This window comes from Magnolia sinica, chromosome 6 (genome assembly GCF_029962835.1).
Source record: "Magnolia sinica isolate HGM2019 chromosome 6, MsV1, whole genome shotgun sequence".
Lineage (NCBI taxonomy): Eukaryota > Viridiplantae > Streptophyta > Magnoliopsida > Magnoliales > Magnoliaceae > Magnolia > Magnolia sinica.
In genome coordinates, this window is record NC_080578.1 from 14,773,734 (window position 1) to 14,796,443 (window position 22,710).

Consider the following 22,710-nt stretch of genomic DNA (forward strand, 5'->3'; position numbering starts at 1 on the left):
TGTTCCCTGTAGTGCGGTCCATTTGAAAATTATATATGCTTTATTTTTGTGCTCAAGCCTTGGAATTATATGAGAAAATGGATGGGTGGAGGGGATAAAATACATAAATTTTGGTGGACTTCGTATAGTATACTAGCGTAGTGAGTTGCTCACTAAGCAAACCGATTCCGTTAGATGGAAAATAAATATTTCAGTGGATCCGTGATGTTTTTAATAGTAGGAATTTAGTTAAGATTGTTTCTTGTGGTGTGGCCCACTTGAGATTTCGATCAACTTCATTTTTTTGTTCGCATCCTAAAATGAGCTTTGAATACGGATGGACAGTTTGGATGTAAGGAAAGTACATCAGTGTGGGCCCCACAGTTAGGCATCCGAAACCGCCCTGCCAAACAGCCCCGTTCCGCACTTGGACGCAAAAGAAAAAAACGAGGAAAGACAAAAATACAGAAGAAAAACGATAAGGGTTAGGGCTTCCCTTGCCAGAGCAGAGAGAGGGAAGGAGACGCTGAGAGAGAGAGAGAGAGAGAGAGAGAGAGAGAGAGAGAGGGAAGGGGACGCTGAGAGAGGGAGAACGAGACGTTGGGTCAGAGCAGGTAGGTGGACTTTCAATGCAGCTGCGTTTCCACCACCCTCTCCCAAATTCGAAATGGATAGCGGTTGCCTGTAACAAAGTAACCTGTGACTTGGAAAACACCTAATTCCTCTGTTACATTTCTTGCAATCTTACCTGATAGAAAGTTACAGGTTGAGACTTTGTTACCTGTAACATTTCTTCCCCAAACACAAACTGTAAGAAAGTCACCTGTAACTTTCTTACATTTTAAACAAGTTACAGGCATCCAAACGGCCCCTAATACATCATTACTGTTAATTAAAATGATTTGAACTCATTTTTAGGCGTCTTCCAAACAGGGCGTAACAATTAATTAAGGGCCTGTTTGGTAAATGCCTAAAAATGAGTTCATCTCATTTGTGTTAACTGTAATCATGTAACAGAGATCATGATTCTTGGTTATCACGATTGTTTTTAGTCCTTACCAAAAAGAAATATTATCTTCTAATACATGATTATGATTAACTAGAATGAGATGAACTCATTTTTAGGCATCTGCCAAACAGGCCTTAGGGCATTTCATATTAGTTTCTTGATTACCCAACCAAGATTATTGGCTTGACGCCTTTTTATATTTTTTATATCTTCTTAGATTCTGAATTAATTCTAGCGAGAGCGAGGAATAGGAAGATCATGAAGTTGGAAATGAAAATTTCCATTGTAATTGATACTGCGTGCAATTCAAAAATACCCTCTATATTTGTTTTGAGCCACTTATCCAGTTGTGCAATGCTTTCCTAGCATCTTGGTATTTTCAACAGAGTCTAAAACAACTCATGGGAGTATGTTTGGATACACCACTTCTTTGTATATCCCAGAGTAAGATAAAAGTTATTGATAGCCACTCTTAGTGAAATCAAGTTGATTACAAACTGATCGATGGAAGAGATGAGTGCTTCTGTGTAGCATGTTGAATACACATCCACTCCATCTAATTCAATATAGATTGGAAACTGTTAATGGTGGCAGTCAAGAGATTTACCAACTTCTATATTATCTTTGAATCAATTTACAATGATCTTTATCGTGCAATTTTCCTAAATTCACAGTGCATGTCCATCTAAGAACTTTACGTCTCCTTATCCCTGCCATTCTTTGTCTAAATGCTGTTTCCACATTTTTGTTTTAGGTGCAGTCAAATAAAATTAGTCGGTTCAATGGATGGAGGTTCAAATGCGCCGGTGGAATCAACTTTGTCTTGTGCTCGTTGTGGCAAGCCTGCTAATCTCCAGTATGTTCTTCTACATCCATATGAGTACATTTTGTTTTTGCCGAGGTATTCAATAACAGTAACACTGTAACTGTGGCCTTAATGGCTATTACAATACAGGCTGTAACAGCCTTATAATGGTAAAAAAGAGAGGAAAAAGCTGTATCTGCCTCGTAACAGACCGCTACAATCCCTTAATGGCCGTTATGACTATTATACAGCCGTTATGGCTCTCTCTCTCTCTCTCTCTCTCTCTCTCTCTCTCTCTCTCTCTAAAGAACGGGCATTACAACCCTGTATCGCATAATAGTTACTACCATTGTCGTCATGGCCATTATGTAACCGTTTTTTAATGCCATGGTTCGTACCTAATTGGCGGCATTAGTAAATGAAAAGCTTCCCAGTGAATGATTTTCAGCATGTTTCTAGTTTCATTGATTTCTTTGCATGCACCTGATTGAGTGTACATGTCATGCTTTTGATTTTGCTCACATGTGAAATGGTCATGGATTCATTTTTATGGCTTAATATTCATTATTTATTCGTACAATAATGTGAAAGATGTTTCTTTCATTTACTTGTTTTTATTGGTTGAGGGTTTTTTTTTTTTTTTTTTTTGGAGAAAGGTGACTAAATATTATTAAAGGAGGGAGAAAACACTAGTACAGGAAAAGCAGTGGACACCTGCTGAGAGGGCAGACGCCACTACACTAAAAGAAAACAGAAATTGTAATCCTTCAACAAAGGAACATTAACCGGCCATTCTATGATTAAACATTTAGCCGATCTGATATTGATTCCGCAGAGTTTGAGGAGTTCTCAAAACATCTCTCGTTTCTTTCAATCCAGATGGACCACCAGATTGCAAGGATGGACATTCTCCATATACGCTTTCTCTTTTTTTCCAAACTAACCCGGTGCCACGCTGGGAGCAGACTTTCCGCCGATCCAGTAATAGACCAAGAGAGGCTGAACTGCGCACAGAAATCTGCCCAGATTTTGGAAATAAATGGGCAGTGAACCAGCAAATGGTTGAGGGGTTGTTTGATAGCATGGAAATGGTGTTACTCACCTAATCGGTCGTAAAAGCAAAAAGTAGAGGCGTTTAGGATGGTATACGATGGTGGTAAATGGATTCTATTTACCACCAATTCATGCGTTTTGAAATCCTTGGATCGAAGTGTGATTTCAAGCCCCATTATCAACCATTACCACCGATGACGTCAAGATGAAAATTAAATAAATTTGGCTTCAAGAATTGGTGGGCCCTACTATGATGTTTAAGTGAAATCCACCCCGTTCACCAGGTGCGTCACCCCTTTTAGTCACAGTGCCCAAAAATCAGCCCAATTCGTGAGTTGGCGCGCCATATGAAGGGAAATGACACAAGAGAGGGACACCGAGCCTATTTTGTTTTTCAGGGCCACCGTGATTATTATATGAAATCCACTTCAACTGTTAGGCGTGAAGCTAAAATTTAGGCCTCGGGACAAAAAATAGGCCCATCCTTGATTTGGGTGGGCTGCAAGAAAGGAAACAGGTTGGAGAGCGAGAATTACTGTTTTCCTTCATATGGCCCACCTGAATCATGGACTGGGCTGGTTTTTGGGTCCTATGGCTAAAATGGAGTGTGATCGGGGTGGATTTTACATAAACATTATGGTGGACCACGTGTGAGAATTTTTTAGGCGTGCAAGTGTTAATGTTAGTGATTTTTGCACGAAAATGGCTTGAAACAGACTTCAAGAATTAGTGGGCCCCACCATGATGTTTAAGTGAAATCCACCCCGATCACCAGGTATGTCACCCCATTCTAGTCATGGGGCGTAAAAATCAGCCCTTTTTGTGATTTAGGTGGGCCATACGACTGTAAACAATTGGGAGAGGGATGCCCCAGATACCGTTTCCAATCGTATGGTCCACCTGAATTATGGAACAAGCTGAATTTTGGGCCTTATGGCTAAAATGGCGTGACACACTTTGTAATTGGGGTGGATTTTACATAAACATCATGGTGGGCCACACGTGAGGAATTCTTACGCGTGCATGTGTTCATGTTAATGACTTTTGCATGAAATGGCCTGAATTTGACTTCAAGAATTAGTGGGCTCCACCATGATGTTTAAGTGAAATCCACCCCAATCACTAGTCCATGATTCAGATGGGCCATACAAAGGGAAATAGTTGGGTGAGGGATGCCTCGTATACTATTTCCAATCGTATGGTCCACCTGAATCATGGACCAGGGTGGATTTCACATAAACATCACTGTGGGCCACGTGTGAGAATTCGTCTCATTCATGTAGGGAGCATGCCAAATGCAAAATTTTGATTCACATGGAATCCATCTGCATGGTGCCGAACACAGCTGAGGATTTCAATTCACATGGATTCCATTGTAATTGTGATTTGAATTCCAATTTATATTGAATCTTTGCGGCCAAACGACCCATAATAGAAGTTGATAACATGGTGGCATTGACTTTGACATTATTCTTGTTAGGCTTCTCTCACTTGTTTGCGAACTCTTACTGCATACGTGAAGGGCATTTTTTTTAATGCTTGATGCTGAATGGAGATTCATGTACTCTACAAATTGTATAGAGAACGGTTAGTTTTTTAATGCTTATGCTTTGAACTCCCCATTTTAATTATGTAATTTTCTTGCATGCAGATGCCCCAAGTGTGTAGAGTTAAGGCTACCTCGAGAAAGTGCTGCTTTCTGGTTTGTGATAATCTTCTGCATTGCGAAGCATTTTTTGTATTATATTATGTTCAGTAATCACCATTAATGAGAAAGAATCTACTCCGTAATTACATTACAATGGAACTGTCAACAGGATATTAGCTATAATAGAGGTAATGGATGGGCTGTGGATGGCTTTGTTACGTACATGCATCAAGATCTCTTACATAACAATACAAATTTCCTATGCTTGTTTGCGTCCAACATGGATAATATGGCCCACATGTGAAAGACGGGTTTTGTGTTCAATGATCCATCTCATGGCAGATAGGAGTGCAACACAGGTGGGTTGGGTAAGATGAGGGAGCTCAACCAACCTCAAGAGGACTCAACCTGCATCCCGATCCAGCCCGACCTGACCCAACCCAACCCAACCTGATCAAATACATGTGATTATTCCTAACCAGACCAAACCCGACCCGAATTTGCTCAACCCAAATTCAAGTCAGGTTGGCATTTTCCAACCCGAATCCAACCTATGGACCTTGAGAACCTAACCCAGCCCAAACCCAACTCGGGTAGGGGTTGACCCAAACCCAGGTTGCAGCTCTAATGGGAAACCTGTAGTATAGTGGTCTCCTTTTTTTTTTTTTTTTTGTTTATGTTTCTTTGGCAATTATTTTTGTTTTAAAAAAATGTGGTTAGACGCAGTGAATTGTTGCCCATCAGTTTAGTTGATATAGTATGTAAAATAATTTCTGAGAGTTATGCTATGAGACTTGGAATAGTGATGGCTGTTTTTATCCCTATTCAAAGTGGTTTTGTAAGTGTTAGGAAGACTTTGGGTGGGGCAGAGGGCCCCACAACTGCAACTTGATTATATATATATATATATATTTGTAATGTTCATGGTGCTTTTGATTGCATATTTGTTCAAGATTTGTTTTCCCATGTGGCGTTTTGTATTCTGTAACATAGGTTTTGGTGGTTATTGTGGAACAATGCTATGTATTCATCACAATGTTGGTGATGCGGGTAAGCCTGATGAACAAGTTATGTGTGATTGGATTCTGAACCTATGCATGCTAAACTTGACTAGTTACATTTTCTGGGCCTCTCTTGTTCCTCACTTTCTACTAAGGTGTTCTGTATTTGTTATGATATGGTCGTAAAGGCTGATGTGTATAGGTAATGGCTGTGACTGTTATGCGATATAGGGGTGAAATGGGACAGTTGATTTTTTGGATCATATCAGCCGTTACAGGGGCCGTAATGGCCATTACGGAGCATAACGACTGTTTCCCTGTAACGGTCGAAAAATGACCACTTCTTTTTTCTACGTAAATCCAATTTTCCCTCATTTTTTCACTTTTCTCATTCTAAAAACTTTCCTAGATCATTTTACAACATATTTTGATCACCCGTAGTATAGTTTTTACAATTAAAATAGCATATTGAAGCGATTTGGGCAAATAAAAGTTGTGAGGGTCTTTTTTCAAAAAATTGAAAAAGTGGTATATATGCATTTTTTTTTTTTCGATTTCTAATTCTCATGCTTGATTGTGATGTGTAAATACTAGAGACACATAACCGTGTTGATAAATTCACTAGACAGCCCAATATAACACCCTCATCAAAGAGTGGACTGTTATGCTACCATAAACATGTTTAAAATAAAAAATGACTACATATTTAAAATATTTACATTATTCTAGATTTTCTAGATTTTTTTTTTCAGATTTTTTCAGACATTTTTTTTTCTTCAACCATCACGGGGGTTGTAACAGTCGTTACGCTCCCATATCCTACCATTACGATGGATGCCCGTATTGGTAATGGTGGTGATTGTTATGGCTACCGTTACCGATATGGAATACCTTACCTTTTACTTTTCCAACCATACCAACTCATTTGGGCAAAGTTAGTTTGAACTTGTGCTTTATGATTTTCTGGTTATTTCCTATATTTATGAAGTACTGTTGTATGGCAGCACTCAGGACTGTTTCAAGGAATCATGGAGCTCTCATAAATCAGTGCACTTGAAGTTGAAATTGTCGAGACTTGCAGCAAGTACTCCAGATGAACAAATTTCAGCTGCACTTAGCAACGGTTGGCTTTATTGCTTAAAGAAAGGCCAGACTCGAACAAGCAAACTTCCTCATTTTGATTGGACAGGGTATTTATCATGCTTTGTCTTTATGTGAGCTTGCCATTATGGAATTATTTCTAATTTTTATGTTAGTCACAAACTTATGATTTTAGATTTTAGTTTAATGATATACTTTTTGTTAAACCACAAGAGACTACATTGTGAAAACTATAACTTGTTTATTTTACTGAGAATAATAGGAATATATGGAAGAAATGGAAAATCTATAGAGATTTGGAGAGATCTCAATCCTAATCTAGGAAGATTATCCTAATATACTCTTAACACCTTTTACCAACATTTGGAGTACAGTCATTACCCACCTAATGATTTATAGCATTCTCTTTGTTCATTTTGTTGAATGGCATGGATGCAAAACTTTTATACAAAATCTTTTAAAATTTTTTTTATACATGTTGCATCTGAGATGAATACCTTTTCTTCAGCTAGCGTTTTGCACATCTTTGTGAGTGATGTGCAACAATCTGATTTTGGCTCGTGCCATGTGAGCTGCTTTGAAAACTAGATTGGCAATCATAATTTTAGCAGAGTGCAATAGATTATAGGATAAATAGTAGGGAATTTTACAAAAAACTACCTACTTGATATAGAATTTATTCCGGTACTTCTTTCAACTAGTGATCTCTACGATTCTCTAATAGGAATAACCTTTTTCAGCTAGTGATCTTTAGGATTCTTTGTTCATTTTGTTGAAGGTTATCTATGCAAAACTTGTATACATATTGCATTTGAGATGAATACCTATTCTTCAGCTAGTGTTTTGCACATCTTTATCAGTAAATGCGCAGCAACCTGATTTTGGCATCTGCCATGCGAGTTACTTTGACACTAGATTGGCAATCATAAATTTAGTAGAACGCAATAGGTTATAGGATAAATAGTAGGGAATTTTTCAAAAATCTACCTACTTGATATAGAATTTACATTTCAATACATTTTTCAAAAAAATTAAGTAATTATCATTAGGTTTACTTTCGTAAGATTTCTTAACGGTGGCTCGGGTTAGCTGTGCGAGCAAAGAGGTCGGTGGCTTAGGTGGGCCCCACCATGATGATTATGTGAAATCCACCCTTAGGACTAGGCGTGTCACCCCTTGTTAGCCCCAGGTACCAAAACTCAGCTCTGTGATTCAGGTGGACCGCACGATTGGAAACAATGTACAAGACAACACTTACTCTCGACACCGTTTCCCTTGGTGTGGTCCACTTGAATTACGGATGGACCTGATTTTTGGGCCCCAAGCCTAAATTTTGGTGTGGCATCTAACGGTTGGAGTGCGATCATCACAGTGGGGCCTGTAAAAACAGAGAGTAGACGTCTCTTCCCCAACTGCTTCCCTTGGTGTGACACACTAGAATCACAGGTCAGCCTAATTTTTTGGCCCTGGGCCTAATGTGGGATTACATATCTAATGGTTGGAGTGGATCTCACATTCACATCATGGTGGGTTATGTCAAAAATCAAGGGTGTGTGTCCCATAAAATTCCCCTCTTTAATATATCAGTGGAAATTTCTGCTTTTTTTGGAATAGTTGGGAGAGGGACAACCGCCTTCGATTTTTTATGGGGTCCACCGTGACGCATATGTGAACTCCACTCCGATCATTAGATGTGTAATCCCACGTCAGGTCCAAGGCCATAAAATCAGGCTTACCTGTGATTCAGGTGGGCCACACCAAAGGAACCAGTTGGGAGAGAAATGTCCACCTTGATTTTTACTGGGCTTACCATGATGATTATATGAAATCCCTTTATTTCCCATCGTGTGTCCACTTGAATCATTGATGGGGCTGATTTTTGCCTTGGGCCTAACATGGGATGACTTTTGTGGTGGTCGTGGTTGATTACACATAAACATCAGTGGGGCCCACCCGAGCTGCTAACCCCTTTGCCCGCATCAGCCAACCTGAATCGGCACTAAGAAATCTAACGGAAGGTACCCTAATGATAAATATTTAAATTAATTAGGTAGCTTGTTGAAAACTTTTTTGAAAAAGGTACCGGAATGTAAATTCCATTTTAAGTAGGTAAGTTTTGGTAAAATTCCTAAGTTGTATTAAGCATTTCCGGACCATTTGGATGTAGCCCAAAATGTGATTGGTTTGATACTTTCTTCAGAACACATCAATTCTGCCCCTGCAACTGGGCAGCATTGAAAAAGAAGACGCATAAGGATGTCCATTTTCCGACTTCTGCATTGCAAATTGCGAGTGCTGCCTGTTTGTATCTCATTCGTGCATTGGTAGAGCACATTCAATTGCTGAAAGCAGAAACACCCAAACATACCCTCACATAAGTCTCTCTCTCTCTCTCTCTCTCTCTCCCTCCCTCTCCCTCTCTCTCTCTCTGAAAGTATACCAACACTTAGAGTGTGCTATCATCACAATTGCTGTTGCAATGCAAAAGACTCGAGCAAAATATGTTCGCTTTATGGCGTCTCATATAAATATGGTCTCTGATTGTGAAAATATGAAGTGAACACCAAATATCCTTGTTTCAGAAAACCACTGCTTTGCCCGAACCATTCCTTTGTTTGTTTCTTGTGAATTGTGATTATCTGGAGCTCAAAAATACGTTTCTTTAATTTTATGTTAATTATTGGCTTAATAACACGTATCTTTCATTTACAGAACGTTAAGGCCATATCCTATATCAAGCCGGCGTGTGGTACCTGCAAGCGTTGAAAAACCTGATTGGGCCATTGATGTGAGTCTTGTTTAGAGTGTTGAAGCTTAGCTTCTGTTTTTGATGTTTTAGAAGACGTTGTGGAAGTTCAAGTGGATGATGATCATGATACTGGCTTCCATACACATACATTCCTTTCCCTGTGTCCTCCAAAATAAATGAATGTTATTGAATGATTGCATCTGATCCCGGCATGCCTGTCCATTTGTTATGTATGCATGTGATTAAATATATCAGATTGTCAATAGTACTGTAAGTTGACACACAAAGTAACACATACATATTAACCTATTTATAGATAGTGCTAAGGAATAGTCATTCATGTTCAATTTGGTCACACTATTTCTGAAAAAAATGCAGGGAACGCCAAAGATTGAGCCAACTAGCGACCTACAGAATGTCGTGGAGGTAAGCTTTAAGTTTTATTCAAACCATGTGTCTTTCCAAAATGTATTCAGAAATTAACGGGATAGGAGATATTCTCTTTTCTGTTGCAATGGTTATCTTACAGATTAAAACGGCAGAGCAAATTGAGAGAATGAGAGAAACTTGTCGGGTGAGTGCTCTTTTTAGTTTGAATTTTCAGGAACTTTTTCCTAACTCGCGGTTAAGCAAATATGGCTTTTTACGTAGTACTTTTGTAGCCAAATGAGATTTCTGTAATGTCTACTATGCTTGCTTACTATTTTATGTGGTGTTGCTAAATATCGAAATTGTTCTTACAATTGGAGTGGATTAGCTACATGCTTTGATGGATCTCATGATTCATAGTAGCATAGCTGAAGTGCTATTCAACTATATTCAAACCTTAAAGAACTCGTAGTAGCCTTTATCAGATCCCTTTGTCTGTTTGTCACGTAGTATTTATATTTTATAGCTGCTTCTGCTGTCACTTCTTTCTATGATTGTCTGTTTGAAGTGCTTCAGCTGTTTTGAATTGAAAGATGTGGGGTGCTCGGTGTATATAATATATCCATGAAAACTCTCTTGGTTGCTTTATTTATTTTTGAAATGAAAAAAAAATAAATAGTAATGATATGGATGAATTATGGTTTACATCTCATTAGCTTTAATCAGCAAAAGACATTTTGAATAGTTCAGCAGCTGCATTATGTTTTCTGGCATTGTTATTAGGGCTGTCAACCGGTACCCGGACCTGCAGGTGTCTGTTGGACCTAACCTGATTTAAACGGTTCTGGGTTTCCTAACCCATTGAAGTCTCTGCTCAAGTTCAGGTCGATGATAATAGACCTGTTTGAAAACTGGGTCAGGTTAGGTCTCACATACTGTCAGGTACCTGGCTTATTTTAATCATGTTGGATGTGATTGGATATCCAGTTACTGTAATATTATAATGTGTTCTATGGCACTGAACCCAATCCCTTCCCAAACATGACCTGTTCTATAGAACGAATACAAAACCCAGACCAGAATCCAATCCATACCTGACCAGAAGGGAGGGTCGTGAGACCGGTGGGTATGTGAACCTGACTGGATCTGGATCTGGATCTATGACCTAAAAGATGGTAGCTGGACCCGGTAGGACCTGACCCGATAAGACCTGAGCCCCAACCAGCCTGAATAATGAATCAATGATACACCAAGACCTGATCAGAACCTGACCCATAATATTGAGATGTTTTTTGGTGTGTGCACACGTGAGAACATCCTTCACCTGGTAGCAAACTCCATTCATACTTCTGTCTAGTAGCAGTTGCACTAGCCAGTCCCAAGCTCTATCGAAGGAGGGTTGATTTCAGTTGGCAGCGAGTCGTAGGACTTGTGCCAAGCAACCATGAGAAGTGTGTGAGCATGTACTCAATTGCATCTGTCTGGTAGCAATTGCATCAGCCAGTCCCCAGCCCTGTCAAAGGGGGTTGACGATGTCAGGTGGGCAGCCAATCATCAAACTTACACCAAGCAACCATGAGAAATAAGTTGACCCCAAATAGTTGATGATGATAATAATGTGTTTGTGAGTTTCAAATGATGATCTTCATGAATATTTCCTTGCCATGTAAAGAACTTTTAATTGTAAGACATGGGGAAAATTAGTTGCCATTTTTGTGAAACTCAGCAAATGAATGAATCTATCAAAATGAAGCCTAAATGAGAATGATAGGGCAAATGGTATTTGGATTACCAAATGTCCACAATATTCTTGCCTACAAGTAGAAGATGATAGACCTTTATAGGTCTTTCAGCTTCCTAGTTATTTGGGATCAGCTTTCCAACCTATTCTGCAATTTCCGACTTTTGTTTAATCTAAACCATTCGCCCAAAAAAGAAAAAAGGAAAAAGAAAAAGAAAAAGAAAAAAGAAAGAAAAAAAATATCAAAGGCGTTATCCTCTCGGTAGGTGAGCACACCTTCTAAGTCTCTAATTGTAGTATATGCTAAAAGGAATTGAAGCAGCTCCTCCGATCTATACTGAGAACGGATTAACTCTTGTTAAAGTCAGTATGGCTTCTTTATCTGTCTACTGCCTAAAATTCTTCTTAGAAATGTTACAAGTGTTGCCCAACCTACATTTTGTTTTATGACATTTTCTGGCGGCCATTGATTGATTTCTTGAGCTTTATTTTGTAAAGAATTCCATCATGTCGAAGTGGTTGACTTGATAGTTGAAGAATTTGAACATTGGCGCAATCTAATATCTCCTCTTCCTAGTACGCCCTTTGATTCTTTTTTATGGTGTACTTTGTCATTCAACCACGATTGTAAGTACTAGGCTGTATGGGTATGATACCCATTAAGTAACATTGAAGGTCGTCAACTTTAACGAGGCTGGACACGTTTGAATGCAACAACGCCCAAGGACCAGACCAGCATGGTGATACAGGTGCATTATCCATGGTTTTGTCTTAGCCATTGGAATAAAAAAAAAAAGAAGAAAAGACCAATTGGGGTCAAGTGGACCATTAAGGGTGTTGATGATGTAAAGAATACTTTTTTGAGCAATTTTGTAAGCTTGGGTTTGGAGGATATTGTGGTAATTTCCATGGTTTATTACAAGTTAGGTTTGTTAGTAGTTGTTTCTATTAGTTGTGGTTAGCACATTAATCACATGATTACTTAGAAGTTAGTTTGGAGCTTGTTTTAGGATATCTATTAATACCTATTTGAACATTGTAAAGTAGTTTCTGACTTTGCAAGAGAAATTTTAGAGTATTTCTTCATTTTTGAGTGTTTGGGATGTTTAGATTTTGAAATCCCAATCCAAATTCTGTTTTCCTAGGTTCTACATCCTTTCTTAGCTCTTCTCATCGCAGGCAAGACTTCAGGTTCCGTCAAGATTTTCATTCTCAAATTGCGTTATATGGCTGCCATTCACCCTAATGGATAATTTATATAGTTACAAAGGGAAACAGCTTGGTCCAAAAGGGTTGATGGGCCACAATTGATAAACCGGGAGGGCATGTTTTCCGTTCACCCACGAGCTTTGGATGCCTCACCAAATTTGACCGTAGAACGACACAACATCCATTATCGAGCAACGATGCCAACTTAGAAAGGCATCGATCTTTACTAGTGATTCATTAGTAGGGACGCAAAGGCTTAAGTAGTAGTTCATTAGGAGGGGTGCAAAGCAGGTTCAGTTGGAAACTAGGACCACTGCAAGGTTGATCAATAGGTACCCGGAGCCTATAAATAGAGGCACATTAACTACCCTCAACTTCTCACAAAGCTTGTCCTTGCTCATTCCTGTTGCCGTTATTGCCATGAGAGATCCCAAGAGTTTAAGGGCCGCATGGGCATCATCCCCATGGTGATTTGCTGAAGCGGGCCCTCACCTAGTATCTCTGGAATCTTCTTCTTTTCACTTAGCGGTTGGTACTTGATGAGTCCCAGTCAAGCTGGTACTTCTTTTCCTCTTTTTTAGGTGAACATCTGACCTATTTTTGTGTTTGGCAAAGGTTGTTGCCTGTGTTCATGCATTGGCCTTCAATCTATTGACTATCTGGAAGACCTTCTCCTGTATTTATTTTTCAGTTGGATAACTTATTTTTCTCACTAAAATTGTATTTAGATTGCTAGGGAGGTTCTGGATGCAGCTGCTCGTGTAATTCAACCTGGAGTGACAACTGATGAAATTGATGATGTTGTCCATGAGGCCACAATTGCAGCTGGTGAGTTGTCTTTGTCATGTAGTAGTGATGATTACTTCTGAAGACAATGGTTTTTAGCACTCTTGTTGGTTTTCTCAAAACTCTTATTCAATGTGCTATTTTGAGTGATTGAATGCAATCTATTTTTCTCCATTATTGACGAGTGAACCTCTAGTAAAAACCACTGTGGCTTTTGGTTTGCTTGAGTTTGTATGCATTTTTTGAGGGAGAGAGCGACATGTATGCATTTCTTTCTCAGAAGCTGAGACACCATAGATTACAACGTGAATACATGCCTCAACCTGCCAAGCTCATGACATTTATTTGCAACTTGACTTTATAATTTGAACTTGAAAACACCTCTCTCTCTCTCTCATCATGTAGTTCCATTGGCTTGATTTTGTTGCATGCCCAGCTCCTTCATCTGTTAAAAAGAAACAAAGAAAGAGAGAGATCCTGCTCCTATTAAAACAAAAGAATCTCTTAGCATATCATATTTGCAGGGAACCTTAGTCTGTTCTTCATCATCATCATCATCGTCGTCGTCATCGTCATCATCACCACCATCATCATCATCTCTCTCTCTCATCGGAATGCTTTGAAAGCTCACAGACATTTTCTGGGTTCTATAATTATGGTTATTGTTGAAGATGGATACTTCCAATGCTGACTATTATTAACCTGTGGCCCATTACTTACTAAGTTATTGGATCTCCTTATCACTGTGCAGGAGGGTATCCATCTCCACTAAATTATTATTTCTTCCCAAAGTCTTGCTGCACGTAGGTACTTCTTCAATATTTATTATTTAACTTGGCTTCCATACTAAAGAAAGAAAATGTGGTTTTATTGCTGAAATAAGTATTTTCTTCTTTTTCCTTGGGTCTACAGATCGGTTAATGAGGTTATCTGCCACGGAATTCCTGATGCCAGGCACGTATTGTTTTGAGTCAGTTGTTAATTACCATTTTCAGGTTTCCATCTCATAAAGAAAGAACAGAATCTTCTGCCTCACTAGTTACAATATCCATTCCATTTCCTGGCAGCACTGAGTGGGTATCAAGGGCTACTATAATGCCTATCAACAATAATTAGTGAAGCAATAAAACCAGCTTACAGTGCAGCATTTATCAAAGACCAAGTAAATTTTCGGTTAGAAAACCTCGAAACAACTTAGGTGTTAGTATCCAGATGCCTTTGGTATATGCACAGATATACATTCACAAGGCACACACACACACATGACTATTTTCTATTATTTTTATAATACAATACAACTGCTATAGGGATTTCCCTGTTCATGGTTAACCCTTGCCTTGCATGGACTGACCAATGTTTTTTAAATGTGGACCAGGCTCTGCTATTCAGACTGTTTAGGCCACATGTTACTGGGATTATGCTAAAACTAGCGTATTTATTGTAAAATGTTTCCTCATATTAGCCTTATGTGAGAAATGCCCAAACTGCAATACCCACGAAGGAAAAATCCACTGTAATGGATCTTTTTGTTTCACCCTTGATGTAAATGAACTGTATGGGCAAGGAAGTTTATTTTCTCTTTTAACTGGAATGCATACGTACAAATATAATATATACACAAGAGGCCTACAGGGACTTCTTAAGATTGTTTCCATGGAAACCAAACAACTCTCTCTCTCTCTCTCTCTCTCACACACACACACACACATACACACACCCACACACCCACACACCCAAACCCACAGCACATGGGCACTCGATCCCATGATCTCAGTGTTGAAACAGAGTGTCTACCACTGAGCCATGGAGCCAGACCCAACTAGAATCAGCTCATTTGATGTTCATTACATCAGTCACTTTCATGTTTCTAGTCAATGTTATGTTATGCGGGTGGGTGGCGTGTGGGTGTGTGCGCACATGCATGCATGTGCATGTGTGTGTGCCTGCATGCGGACATGTACATGCAGATGCATGCATGTTTGCGTGTGTATCGCATGCGTGCATCTGTCTGCATGTGTTTGTGTGCGTGCATCTTTATGTGCATGTTCCTACGTACGTGGGTAGGTACGTTCATACCAAAGAGATTTCTTACACTACAAACACACATGCACCCATGCACACGTGTTTATTGTATATAGGGGAATGCTGTCATGGTCTCGAGACCACCACTATTAGTTGTGGTCTCAAGCTATTGCGTAGCCCAGCTCATGTCTTGATGACATCCAATGTATCCAACCGGTTTGTGCCACCATGAAGATCATGCGCTGCAAAAGTCAGGCCAATCCATAGATCAGGTGGGCCACACCATGGAAAACAACTGCCCAAAAGCCTTGAAAGTACATGTTTTGCCCACCTGATGATTGGATTGGCTCATCTCCTTTCTGAAGAACATTTTATTTTTTGTGTGTGGGTAATTTAAGCTGATCCTGTAACTTGGCCAAATTTTTTGGGCATATATTGAAATTCTGAAAGCTGGTTCATCCAATGGCAGTCACTAACTGTGTGGGGTTGTTACAGGAAATTAGAGGATGGTGACATTGTTAATGTAGATGTGACTGTCTACTATAAAGGTGTCCATGGTGAGAAACATCACAACATTTCAATCTAGCAGTTTATTGGTTTATACTTTATAATTAGAAAGTTTGCAATTGACTTTTATATTGATCAAATTTCCAGGTGACCTTAATGAAACATATTTTGTGGGAAACGTTGACGAAGCATCTAAACATTTGGTCCAATGCACATATGAGTGCTTGGCGAAAGCTATATCCATAGGTAGTTTTTTTTTTTTTAGTTTATTTATAATGCAAGTCCATTAGATTCTAAAACCATGAATTGTTCATGTAACTTATGGTTACTTGATTTGGGGTAAGATTAATTTGGTCATGATGGCTCTCGAAATTTGGACAAGATCTCTGCCAAATTGCTTGTTCTGTAGTGGAAACTGTTAATTATATGGTGACCAACCAAATTGATTTTTGTATTTTGATTTTCTCAAGTTCAGTTAAACCTGGAGTTCGATTTCGTGAAGTAGGGGAAGTTATAAATCGGCATGCATCAATGTCAGGGCTCTCTGTGGTAATTGTGATACCTCTAACCTGCTTCTTGTAATCCATAAACAGGTATCTTTGTTATGCAAGTGATCTAAATTTTTTAATGCATCATGATCTGGGTTTTGGTAAAAGCAGGTCAAATCATACTGCGGCCACGGTATCGGAGAGCTATTTCACTGTGCTCCAAATATTCCCCATTATGGAAGTATCCTTACCAAATTTTTTTAAAAGTTTTCTGATATGGAAAGTTGTTTTCAATGGACATGTTATCGAACAATTAGTAGGAATAATTCAGGAAATCAAGCACTGTATCGCATATTTCAGTAACCAGCCCCTGCTGTGGGCATGTGGCTACTCTGACGAGTAGGTAAGGCTAGCAACGGGCAGGCCTGGGTTTAGTTCGGGCCTGGATTTTGAACTAGTCTGGCCAGGCCTATTCAACAGATTGATTTTCTGCCCATTGCTAGCCCTAGGAGTAGGATTTCAATTTAGTCTCGCCATGTGCGCCAATTCAAGATCCAAGTTGTTCATCAGGTGGGCCCCACTGTGCATGTCTGATTGCCTAAAGAACAGGATGGCCTCATCAGTGGGTGACACGTGTGAGTCAAATCCGTACCATTCGTCAACTCTTAACTTTCCATTTTTCTACATGCGTCCCACCCAATGAACAGACTGGCCTGGTTTTCAGGCAATTTCACAAACACAGCAGTGAACAACCCAATCTGGCACAGACATGTTCCTTGGTTTTTTGTGAGGAAAGGAGTCAAAATCCTTCTGGCGAGTGGCCATTGTGTTTCATATGGGTAGCAGAATTCCTTGAGCTCTTCTTCACTTGTGATATTGTGCTATTTGCATGGGTTGCTGTTACCTTAACCACTGGCAGGAAATAAAGCAGTTGGTGTTATGAAAGCAGGGCAGACCTTTACTATTGAACCAATGATCAATGCAGGTAATCCTTTGGGAGTTTACCAACTGCCAAGCGTCTCAGAGTTTCACATTCATAGCAGTGCAATTGCATACTAAAAGGAACGTCTTTTGCAGGTGTTTGGCGAGATCGCTCATGGCCTGATGGATGGACAGCTGTTACTGCTGATGGCAAGCGCAGTGCTCAGTTTGAGCACACTCTTCTGGTGAGCCTTCATTTTGGGCTTCTATTTATTTATTTGACCTGCTAGTTTGGTGCATCTTGTAAAAGCACGTCTCTTTATTTATTGGACTCAATAAAGATAATTTTTTAATTGCTGGATTGGACTAGTGTATTCTGATTAGGGTGCATGATTCAGTGATACATTTTCAGGCATTTATCACAAATTAACCTTTATCATTTTCCAAATTCGAGCAATTTTGGTCGAAATGTTTTTAGATTATAGCAAGTCTTTATCATTTTCCAAATTCGAGCAAATTTAGTCAATATGTTTTTAGATTATATCGAGTCTCTTTCTCCAAAGGGAGCTATTGTTGGATCACCCAACCCATTTTCAGTGGTTGAGGGTACGAGCAATAGCTCCTGGGTTGGCAGCTTCATGTCTCTCTCACTCAGGAGTCAGGAAGTCATTGTGAGATTTCGATTGTCATTTTTTTAGTTATAAAAAATCTTCAAACACAAAATCATTTCCAGTTAATAGTGGTGGGTGGGAACTTTCAGTTGTCAGTCGAAGGGCTGTAATTTGAGCTGCTCCTTCAGGAGTGACCTCGTCATAATCCTTTTTGCTCTGTGAGTAAATTGACTTTGTTGAGAAAAAGAAAAAAGAAAAGAAAGAAAAAAGAACATGCTTTTGCCTTTTATGAATGCTGTAATATTGAGAATTTTGGGGTTTCTCTTTTGCTTTTCTGCATAGATTTGTACTACAATGTCACAAGGCCAGCATATTATACTTAACGGGGCATGCTTAATCATTTTATTTGAATTTACATTTTTTGGATAGTTCAAGTTGTTCTCGTGAGAAAAGAGTGATTCAGCATGGCAATAGGTTTTGATCATATTATTTGTTTGTTGCTGTTTCGTTTCATTCGCCACCAACATTTGCATTGTCTTACACACAAGCTAATGTTGTTGTGTAGGTTACGGAGACCGGGGTTGAGGTTCTGACAGCACGGCTACCCACTTCACCGAATGTATACCCTTGGTTAAACCCATGACCACCACCACCAAAGCTAACAACATAGATTCGGTCTGCTTATCCTTTGGCAGACCCAAATGGGCCTTAACATCCGTTAATAATGTTTTAATAGAATCTAGCGGTCCTACCATTTTGATATTTGCTTGATTGACCCACCAATATGCATTGGTTGGCCTATTTCTACATCGATGATATTTTAGACATTGATGATCGCCGCCTTTTAGTTTCATAGCGTAAACCTTGCTGATTTTGCAATTGTGTATTGATAAGTAATTTCATGATGGACCCCTTGTACTCTTCTTCAGTCTTGTGCCTGGCTTGTTATCTGTAATCTTAATCATGGTTCGAAATATGTGATTCGGTGGTGGAACCTAACATCATATTTTGATATGATTTAGTTTTTACTTGAATTTGAGGTGACTTTTTTATTTTTAGCCAACCTCAATCCATCGACCCACTGGTCAAGTGAGGTAGCTCACTTTTACCCAGGAAAGCTGGAGATCGGCTAATTTGAGTTGACTTATTTTTGTGTTAGTATGGGTGGAACAAAATTACATCACAAAGGGAACTTCGGGTGCTTTTAGATGCACTGCATGTCATAGTTCTAAAACTTGCTGACTCAACTTGAAACCTAGCTGAGTCAACTATGAGAAAATCGATTCTGAGTTTGACTGAAATTTTAGAGAGACTCGTTGTTGACTCACACTAACTCAGCCAAGTAACTCGAATAAAATATGAAGGGTGGTGTTAGTGATTTGAACACCAGACATCTCCTATGATGATCATTGTATTAAACCAGGTGATCAAATATGAATTTTTTGTGCCATTTTATATATTATACCTATACTATAAATATTTATGTATATTCCCAGTATTTAAATTTGATTATCAAATGTTGAGTGAGTCCTTTAGGGGTTGATTGAGTGAGATTCTAGGTTTTCGAAGTATACTCTAAATCACCGGTGGTGCTACTTCAACGCCCCTTTACCATACTAAACTGTTAATTGTATTTCCTCTTATAATGTCCTTTCATGAAAATGAGGCACATGGAACAATAAGTCCATTATTTGTACCATTCATCTCGTGGGCCGGGGCCTGTATTGAATGGGCCACTGGAGATTTTTTTATTTTTATTTTTCACTGGGCAATGTTAATCGTTCAATCGGTGACCTGCAAATGGATGGTAAAGAAGTATTGGTGATGCTTTGAATTCAATAAGGCAAGGTCCACCTTTGAATATATAGCGATGCCCATCCATTCATTTCTTTTATCTTTTATCTTTTTGGATTTTGGCCCGTATGCATTGGGGACAGCTAGATAAGCGGTTTGGATTATTGCACAGTTGTGCCAAGTATCCTATTTTTCTGGATTCACATGATAAGCATATGCATTATCCATGGTTAGAATTCCGCATGATAAATACACGAAAAACCCATATTTTCAAATATAACGGCTACCGTTCTGTTCTTCCTTGGGAAAAAAATGCCTAGATATGCAGACAGTCATGAGCGGGTAATCAATTTGTTCAGTAAATTTATTTGCAGTTGAATTTGGGCTGTAGACTTCTGACCGTCTGTCCGCGGGCACCCAGATCATGGATAAGAGAATTTTGTCACATGGGCCATAGACAGATTTAGGCCACTGATTAAGTGGTCTGGATTACGAGTGTAGTAGGTGGGAGCACAGCTCCCAAGTGTTCTGTACGCCAAGAACATGTACTCCCGTTTGGACTTGGGGGTCGTTTGGATGCATCCTCTTGAAGGCCGTCTGAGGCTTAAAAGTCCCTTTTGATCCAAACGACAGCAGTTGATCTCATGTGTTTAGATGTACTTTACAGACACTTACTTGGCAAGATAGGCTCAAATTTGAGGGAGCTGATTGCATCCTGCTTCTGCTGGTCACATACAGAAACGATTCTAGTCTTCGTAAAGAGACATGGATCTGCACTTTCACTGAATTTGTTGATATCATCACTATAATGTATTCACTCATTTATTGAACTAGGTGCACTCTTTTTAATTATATTAGAGTATTTTTGCTTTGTTTTTGTCATTAATATCTTCTTAATTATATTTGGATGTGTCTTAAATATCCAGGCAGGGACTCTGTAGGGGCCCACTGTGATCTATAGGTTTTATAGGTGCCGTCCATCCATTTTTTAAAATCATTTTAGAGTATGAGTCTAAAAATTAGGTAGGTCCAATGATCAAGTGGACCTCACCAGAGGAAGCAGTGGTGATAGTGAAACTCAGCGTTGAAACCTTCCTAGGGGCCACCTTGCCATCCAATCTGCACATTAAGGTCATATAGACTTGGATGGTGGGAATTCAATCACACTTGAGCCTTGGATCCGCCTCGTTTTTTTGGGTACATGTCCTAAAATGATTTGGAAAAATGGATGGACAGTGTAGATAAAACCCATACGGATTGGGGGCAGGACTCCCCAACTTGCTCTGTGACCTGTGTCTTTAACTAGTTGACTGAGAAAGTAAGCTTGAAACCTCTCTTTTTGGAAATCTAGGATTCAAGGAAGTGCATCCAAACGGTCCCAAGACAGGAGGGAGGCGTGTGGAGATTGTACGACACCTGATGGAATGTCGTGAGATATCGGCCATTGGATTTGAATCTTTCTTTTAAATAACCAAAGCCCTCCATATGAAGGGCCTAATTATGGGTGGGATACTCAAAATAATTCTTACGGAGAAGTGTTCTGTTTTTTTGAGGTCATGATGACGTCCAAATTCAAAAAAGAAAAAGAAAAAGAAGGCAAATTATATAAAAAATGAGATCATGGTATAAACGGTTTGGATCACTGGAAGATACTGCAAATCCAATGGTTAATAGTTGTATACCAACGTCATGATGTATTCTGGCAAACTGCATTCCTGTAGGCAAACTTCATTCTTTGCAGGCCAGACGTAGTTGTGTCTTGTACCAATGTCTGGATGTATTCTAGAGAACAACATTTTTCAGTTGAATGTGGTCCAATGCTGCTGCTCTTTTTAAACCGTCCATCCATAGACCATAGATGGAAATTTTAAGGTAGTCCTGTTCGGATTTTCTCCCCAGTAGTCCATTCAGGGTGGCACATGAAAAGTAGGCGGATTTTCTCCTAGTACATCACCTCCTTCATCTGGTACATTGGCCGATAGGGGTTGCAATAGCCAACAGCCCACCTGCCCTACCCAATGTTTGTACTGGGCTTGGGCCTGACAAGTAGGGCCCGATCAAGGGATGAATTAGAAAGATTAGCCTTCTGAATTAGATTTGATCAACCCAAACTTTTATTTTTTAAGGCTTGGGCTTGGGCTTGGGCTTGGGCTTGGGCTTGGGCTTTATGCATGTAGGGCTGTACATGAACCAAGTTAGCTCGCTCTACTTGAGTTGAAAAAGCTCAATTTAGATTGGTTTGAAACTGAGTTCAAGCTGAGCTGATTTTTGAGCTTGAAAAAATTTTGAGCCGAGTTCGAGCTTGCTCGAGCTCGACTCAACTCGGATTGAACCCCAACTTGAATCGAACTAGGTTCAATAACTTGGTTACTTTGATATCGATGTTGCTGAGCAAGTGTTTGATGAAATGACTTAACAAAGTGTCAGGTGGTGAGGAAGGTATGTATATGAAACAAATACCCTTATATCTTGATTTTTATGTTACAATTAATACTGTTGTTTAACATTTCGTGAGAAATTCAAGGTGCACTTTATGTGTTTGAAAAAATGCTGTGAAGGCTTGATCTTTGTTTGAATTGGCCTGAGTTGTTGACCAAGCTAAGCTAAGCTGGCCAGTCAGGCTTGAGGACTGGGCCATGTCAAGCTGTGCCAAGCTTGACTCGTGTATGTTTGAAGGTTCAGACCAGCCCGCTCAAACACTATAGCGCCCGGAGCGAGAGCAGGCTGGTCCGAACCTGGAGCCCTATTTGCTGAGAACTGGTGCACATTAGCAAAACAAACAGCCGCTTGCTAAAAGGCGCTCCCGCATCTCATCTCTCTCACCCCCCACGAAACGTGCGAGTCGCTAAGTCTCGTACGTGCCAAATCCTCCAATCCTCAACTCCGGAAACTTCGAGAACCGCATCGGCCTTACGAT

The 22,710-nt window shown here is 39.5% G+C and overlaps 1 protein-coding gene across 2 annotated transcripts; it reads left to right on the top strand.

Moving 5' to 3' along the window:
• Positions 1 to 433: 433 nt before the first annotated feature.
• Positions 434 to 19,033, top strand: LOC131248349 (methionine aminopeptidase 1A-like). 2 transcript variants are annotated; one of them, XM_058248606.1, is made up of 17 exons: positions 434 to 593; positions 1,743 to 1,844; positions 4,498 to 4,548; positions 6,500 to 6,685; positions 9,309 to 9,384; positions 9,724 to 9,771; positions 9,875 to 9,919; positions 13,393 to 13,492; positions 14,202 to 14,253; positions 14,363 to 14,404; positions 15,968 to 16,029; positions 16,127 to 16,225; positions 16,455 to 16,528; positions 16,639 to 16,708; positions 17,387 to 17,452; positions 17,545 to 17,633; positions 18,565 to 19,033. In XM_058248606.1, exons 2-17 carry the CDS (start codon positions 1,771 to 1,773, stop codon positions 18,640 to 18,642), a joined length of 1,212 nt encoding a protein of 403 aa, XP_058104589.1. In that variant the 5' UTR covers positions 434 to 593; positions 1,743 to 1,770; the 3' UTR covers positions 18,643 to 19,033. The 2 variants fall into 2 exon arrangements, with proteins under 2 accessions (XP_058104589.1, XP_058104590.1); XM_058248607.1 differs by lacking the exons at positions 9,724 to 9,771; positions 9,875 to 9,919.
• The last annotated feature ends 3,677 nt before the right edge of the window (positions 19,034 to 22,710 follow it).

What these genes read in the sequence shown, in the direction of transcription:
- LOC131248349 (XM_058248606.1), top strand. Translation starts at nt 1,771, where the DNA reads ATGGATGGAGGTTCAAATGCGCCGGTGGAATCAACTTTGTCTTGTGCT. An exon ending in CGAGAAAGTGCTGCTTTCTG is followed by an intron (nt 4,549 to 6,499) that starts GTTTGTGATAAT and finishes GTTGTATGGCAG; the next exon opens with CACTCAGGACTGTTTCAAGG. An exon ending in TGAGGCCACAATTGCAGCTG is followed by an intron (nt 13,493 to 14,201) that starts GTGAGTTGTCTT and finishes ATCACTGTGCAG; the next exon opens with GAGGGTATCCATCTCCACTA.